The 6113-nt window shown below is 53.3% G+C and overlaps 1 protein-coding gene across 2 annotated transcripts; it reads right to left on the bottom strand.

Annotated features, from left to right (window-relative positions):
• Window positions 1-313: 313 nt before the first annotated feature.
• Window positions 314-5195, bottom strand: mycn (MYCN proto-oncogene, bHLH transcription factor). 2 transcript variants are annotated; one of them, XM_079753760.1, is made up of 3 exons: window positions 5098-5195; window positions 3959-4632; window positions 314-1597 (listed from the first exon to the last, which is right to left on the bottom strand). In XM_079753760.1, exons 2-3 carry the CDS (start codon window positions 4608-4610, stop codon window positions 774-776), a joined length of 1476 nt encoding a protein of 491 aa, XP_079609886.1. In that variant the 5' UTR covers window positions 4611-4632; window positions 5098-5195; the 3' UTR covers window positions 314-773. The 2 variants fall into 2 exon arrangements, with proteins under 2 accessions (XP_079609886.1, XP_079609887.1); XM_079753761.1 differs by having other exon boundaries at window positions 314-1594.
• Between the last annotated feature and the right edge of the window lie 918 nt (window positions 5196-6113).

Raw genomic sequence — 6113 nt, 5'->3', positions numbered from 1 at the left:
ATATCCAAAAAAGCAGAGGGAGGGAAGACGGTGAGAGATGTAAACCACCACCCTCCCCTCTCTGTTTCTCTCTCTCGTTAGCTCTTCTTCCCCCATGTTTCACTCTATTCTCAAATTTCATTCTCTTTCCTTGATGTGGATTATTGGTACAAAGTAAACCCTCAACATTCTTAACGTCAACAAATGTGCAAAAAAGTGGCGGCAGTGAATGTCCATGTGCCCCCTTCCCCCCTCCCCCACCCGCACACCTCCACTCTGACCCATCCCCCCTCCCCTCACCACCACCATCAACCGCCTCATCCCCCACCCCCTCCCCATGAACCCCGTCCTACCCTCCGTGTTTTCAGTCGTTTCAGTTGGGTGTGTGCATGCTAGTGTGTGCGTCTGTTTGTGTGTGTGTGTAGCATCTAGCCTCTTCATTGGAGGCCTGTGATTGTGTGAGCAGGTACAGGTGCAATAGGAGGCGGGGTTTGGGAAGGGGGGTGGGGTAATGTGGGTGGCAGGCCCTGTATGTGCATACAGGCTTGAGCGTGAGTCTGTGTGTTTGTGTGTGTTTGTACGCAAGTGTGCAACGAGACATTGTCTTTCAAAGGTTACGGTAGATCAACATTTGTGTGTGTGTGGTGGTGCTGGTGCTGGTGGTGGTGGTGGTGAGGGTCAGTGTCCATGCTGTGTGTGACGGGCAGGGGCTATTGTCTCTGCGGCGGAAGCGTCTGGGATACATATGTATGTTTGTGTGTGTGTGTTAGCGAGTTAGCCTGCCAGCGCAGCGGTTAGCGTGTCCTGGCCTGCTCCAGCCGCCGGGCTAGCTGCTGCCGGCGCGCCTGCAGCTTGTCGCGCTCCTGCCGTAGCCGGGCCTCCTCGTCCTCCAGCGAGCACACGTACTCGGTGGCCTTCTTCAGGATCAGCACCTTGGCCGCCTTCTCGTTGTGCGCCAGCTCAGGCACGTGGTCGCGCAGCGCCAGGAAGCTGGAGCGCAGGTCGTTGCGGCGCTGGCGCTCCAGGATGTTGTGGTTGCGCCGGCGCTCGCTGTCCTCTGAGTCCGAGCCGCAGCCCCCGCCGTGCGGGCTGCTGTCGCCGCCGCTGCCACTGCCCCCGCCACCGCCGCTCCGTTTGGAGCGGGCGGGGCCGCAGGACGCAGAGGAGGAGGAGGAGGAGGACCAGGAGGAGGAGGAGGATATCGTCCTGGCGACGGGGCGGGGCGGGCCGCCGTCAGAGGTCTGCTTCTGCTTCTTGGAGGGCGGGCAGGGGTCGTCGTCGGAGGCGTACGGCGAGGGCGCCGCGTAGTTGTGCTGCTGCTGGTGCACCGAGCTGCGCTTGAGGATCAGCTGCTCCTGGGGGGCGTGGCCCGACGACCACCCGTTGCCGCCGGCGCTGGACCCCGAGCCGGACGCGGAACCACCCGCCTTGTGACGCACAGAGATGGTGGCGCTGCCCGTCGTCATGGGAGACCCTTTGCTGCCGCTCAGGGAGGAGTGGCAGCGCCGCTTCTCCACGGTGACCACGTCGATCTCCTCCTCGTCCTCGTCTTCATCGTCTTCGTCATCCTCATCCTCATCATCTTCGTCATCCTCGTCATCATCGTCATCATCGTCTTCTGGAAGAGAGAAGGGAGGGAAGGTTAGTGATCAGTTCGTTGAATCACAATCGTGAGGCAATCGTCGGACACAATGTGTTTTCATATTGGCGGTTTGTGTGCACCTGTGGGGGAGAGGCAGGCATGTGTACAAATGTGTGTGTGTGTGTGTGTGTGTGTGTGTGTGTGTGTGTGTGTGTGTGTGTGTGTGTTTAAGGGTGGGGAGCTGGCAGGGTGAGAGAGAGAGAGCGAGAGAGAGACTGTGGCGAGTACAGAGGTGAGAGCATTGCTCAACGGCGTTTCTCTTTAATGCTTAACGTCAGTCAGTCCTGCCTCGCTCCACTCTACAGGCGTTGACAAGTTCAGTCGCTCTCTTCCCCTCTCTCTCTTTCTGCCGACCAGACAGGTTGGATTTCTGCCTGTCAGGTATGCTGTGCTTCCCCCCGCGGCGGTGGGATGGGGCAACGCCGTGCGATTGGCCTGCTCGCTGATCAGGCCCGTTTCACCTGCAGCAGCAACGTGCGCTAGCAGCTGGAACATTATGTTGTCACTCCAGCTGAACTCAGCCAGTGAGTGCATGCCGGCTTTTGTCTCTCTCTCTACTGTGTGGCGTTTCACAGTTTACAGTTACCCACTTCAGACACCCTTGTTATGCCCTGGGAGGCTGTCTTGAGACAAACACACACACACACACACACACACACACACACACACACCAGTATAGATAAACAGACCCATTTGCACACCAACACACACGCTTGTGCTCAATCTGGCTCCGCGATCAAAACAAAGCCAACACAGCTGGGTGGATTGGGGGGGGGGGGGTGGGGGGAGTCACGGCTTCAACCACAAGTGAAGCTAGGACTCCGGGGTGTGCGCCATCTCACTCTCAAAACCGGGAAAGAATAAAATACTGTTTAATAAGTGTATGATAGCGTTGGGTGGTACACAAAGGGGAAGTGGCCCCTATTATCATCATCGTTCCTACGCCATCTGTAGACCCACCGCCGCTACAGTGAGGTCATCCCGGTGATACGGCGTTGGGCGCAGCGCCAGGACCTTTAGAGGTTACTTTGTGCCCAGAGCTTTTAACGATGGGCAAACGGCGGCAATATGGTGTGGCTATCTCGCATTGCACCCATTCCGCAGACTTTCAAATCTGCGGGGTTTTTTCTTCTTTCGTCTTTGATGGGGGGGGGGGGGCTGATAACAAAAAGAGACGCGACTTAACACCGCGAGCGGCGGAAGAGCCCTGGCTTGGTGTTGTGTCAGGGGTGGCGGGCGGCCGGCGAGCGGATCACCGTTTATAAGCCGTGGAGCTGTTGGAGCGGCGCCAGCAAGACAGCTGTCGAGATGGAGCGCTTGTTGCAAAGCTGTCACCCCCCGTAGAGAGGCAGTGCCCTCCTTCAGCCTCTTTTCTCTCGCGCCCCGCGGTCCACTCAGTGGTAGTGAGGGGCAGAGCCCGGGCCCGAGCCCGCACCTTCTAAGCCAGACCCGGGTTCTTTGTGGTTTATATAGGGTGAAAGAAGCTGACGTTGGCTCCCGGTTTTTTTGTTTAGGGCAGAGAAGCGCATGTCGGCCTCTGGAATATCAAGAACACGCAATCGATACTGGAGAATTGAACTGGACGGATCTTTCTTGGAAAGTATACATCAGACCTGTGTAGTTAATCACACTGCGTTCTACCTTGAACTATTATACGAATGCGTCAATATATTTTTTTTAATAGGAACCCTGCCCGGACTTGAGTCTCATTCACTGTACCTCTAGGCACAGTGTCTGGTGTTTGTGTTAATTTCTTTGTGTGTGTGTGTGTGTGTGTGTTTGTGTGTGTGTGTGTGTGTGTGTGTGTGTGTGTGTGTATGCGTGCGTGTGCGTGGGTTTATTTATTTATTTATATTTTGGCTCGGACGTCAAGTGGGTCACTCGTAGTTCTCCCGGTTCCTCTTGGTACCGCCACCTGCCGGACGGAGCGCCCCTGATTACGTAAAGCCCTCCGGGTCACAGCAGAGCGAGGACGGAGCGCGTCTGCGTTATAAATGTGTATGTGAGTGTGTGAGTGAGTGTGTGTGTGTGTGTGTGTGTTTGAGTCTGAGTGTGTGGAATGTAACGAGTTAATCCGATTCTGGGCCAGTCATATGAAAAACTCCAATTAGGAACAAAAGTCATTCGTATGATGATTGTTTTTATTATATTTTATTATTGTTGTTGTTGTTGTTGTTGCTGTTGCTATTATTATTATAAATAATAACCAGGTGCACCATGTGTGTGGCCCATCTAGCAGCACAGTCGGACTCACTACTATTGGAGGTTTTGAATCATCACCGTTTCCCAGAATCGCAGACAAAGGTTTATCACGGGCATCGCCGAGCGGCCACTTACCAGAGTCACTAGGGGGGCTTTGGTGGTCCGCCGCCGCTGGTACCGTCCCGGTGGGGTCTCTGCTGGTGTTGCTCTTCTTGTTCACTGGGAAAGGGAAGACTATGGTTGGGTCCACGCACTCTGACACAGAGCTGCTCAACTCCACGGGCATCTTGACGCTGACCGGCCGGCTGATTAGTCCAGGGGTGGCGGAGACGCTGGCCGTGCCGCTCATGGCTCTGCCCAGCTTCTCCGTCACCACACGCTCCAGCTTTTCCCTGGCAGAGAATCCGCTCCACATACAGTCCTGGATGATGATGTTGTCGGGGTTACTATCCATGGCGGAGCCGAACAGGTCCCCGTCGGACGCCCCCCAAATGTCGTTCTCGGGCATGAGCAGCAGCTCCGAAGCCCAGTCCAGAGGGTCGCCTAATCCAAAACCCATGGCCCTGGCGTCTGCGTCCGCGGACGCAGCGCTGGCCGGGTCACCCGGTAGCGCGGCCCGGCTAGGGGAGAGGGGCGGAGTGGGTAACAACTCGAATTTCTTCCAGATGTCCTCCCCCGGTGGCGCAGAGTCGGGACCACAGAAGTAGAAGTCATCCTCGTCCGGGTAGAAACATGGTTGTAAGGAGGCAAACTCCAGGTCGGAATTTTTGCTTATTATCGCGGGCATTCTTATCCCACAACCGGAAAGCCTGAGGAAAGAAAGAAAACAGGATTTAGTCTTCTTTATTCTCGGGTCATCTTGTTGGTAATTCTATGAAATCCCCCCTAAACGTATCACACCTAGGCTGTGTAGCTGCGCCTTAAAAAAACAAAAAAAAACGACTCCAAGCCCACACAAAGACCAAGTCAATTCCTCTCCCCTTGTGTGCGTAAAGTCATCCAAATCTCTCAGGAGAATGTGCGTAAATTTGACCCCGCGTAATAAAACCCTCCATGCATAAACAGTAAGAGCGCATTAGAACTCAGCTCAAGTAAGCAGATTAGTGCACAGAGTCCCACGAAAAGCATGGTTAGTTTTATAACGGAGTTGTAACGTAATTTAATGAAAATCAATTTCAAGGCTGGTAGAATATGTGGACGTTTTTTTTCCTTTAACTAATAGAGCAGTTTTGGACGTGGTCGTGCCACCCTGGTAAAACAGCGGAGATGCTCACCTTGTCCTGATGATATGCGGACCAGAGTTTCCCGTCTCTCGCAGTCAGTATATAAACACTATGGTGGTGAGCGCTCATCCACTCTTACAGGGGCACAGACAGTCCTTTGACACACACCGAGCTGCGATGCAGTGTTATACACTCCAATCTGTGTTTGCCGAGGCCCCGCCCACTCCGGGGGGGGGGGGGGGGGGGGGGGAGAGGGAGGGGGGCGGGGCCGTTTGATGCAGCGCTCGAGACGGACGGTCGAGCTGCAGGCTGGTGTGTATGAAGCCAACTTTTTCTAACCGTTCTCAAGGTGAACAGAGCAGAGGTGCTTCTTCTCGGCTCGGTGTCTTCCGCTGTTATCAAACATTGGAAATAGTAACACACATGTTCACCTTTTCCTGACCCATCTCAGTCCAAGTAAACCAAAAGAAAAGGCCTACATATTTTAATTAATTTATCAGGAACCTAAATAGTAAACATATTATAAATATATATATATATAAATATAAATATGTCAAATAAGCACAAAATAGGACAAAAGATATTCATAATGGTTTCTCTTTAGATTTTGTGATTAGCCCTTGGTTAATCAAATAACAATGATTTAGACTGCTACCCCTACGACTTAATTACCCGCTAATGCATTTCCTTCTCTTTTCTATTGAGCTTTTGCAATACGCTGTTCTCTATTGTCTCGGGGCACTTCGCTACCAGAACACCAAAAAAGGGCACAGTGAAGCTGCGCCCTCTTGTGGACACAAACAGAACCACTGCAGGCTCGCGCAGCGCGTCCTAATACACCCCTTCTGTGGAGAAAACCTTCCTAAATCCAACTTTATGGGGAGCGGTAGCTCTATTTATTCTCTACCTTGATTGGAAACCACATTAAATATATTCCCATCCAAAAAAAGAATCCCTATGAGGCTGCGTTCTGTGTGCGGTCTTTGTTTAGACGCTCCTTGTCTTCGGGACAGACATAATCCGGGAGAGCAAGTTACGTAACCACAAGCGGTGGTTGTAGCCTTGAG

The sequence above is a fragment of the Pollachius pollachius genome (genome assembly GCF_949987615.1).
Source record: "Pollachius pollachius genome assembly, chromosome: 16".
In the NCBI taxonomy this organism is placed as follows: domain Eukaryota; kingdom Metazoa; phylum Chordata; class Actinopteri; order Gadiformes; family Gadidae; genus Pollachius; species Pollachius pollachius.
The sequence above is the reverse complement of the archived record's forward strand: the minus strand, read 5'-3'. Positions and strand labels throughout refer to the sequence as shown.

Excerpts from the sequence above, each read along its gene's own strand:
- mycn (XM_079753760.1), bottom strand. The coding sequence starts at position 4,610 with ATGCCCGCGATAATAAGCAAAAATTCCGACCTGGAGTTTGCCTCCTTA. Across the intron at positions 1,598-3,958 it reads AAGCCCCCCTAGTGACTCTG|AAGACGATGATGACGATGAT; the intron begins GTAAGTGGCCGC and ends TCTCTCTTCCAG.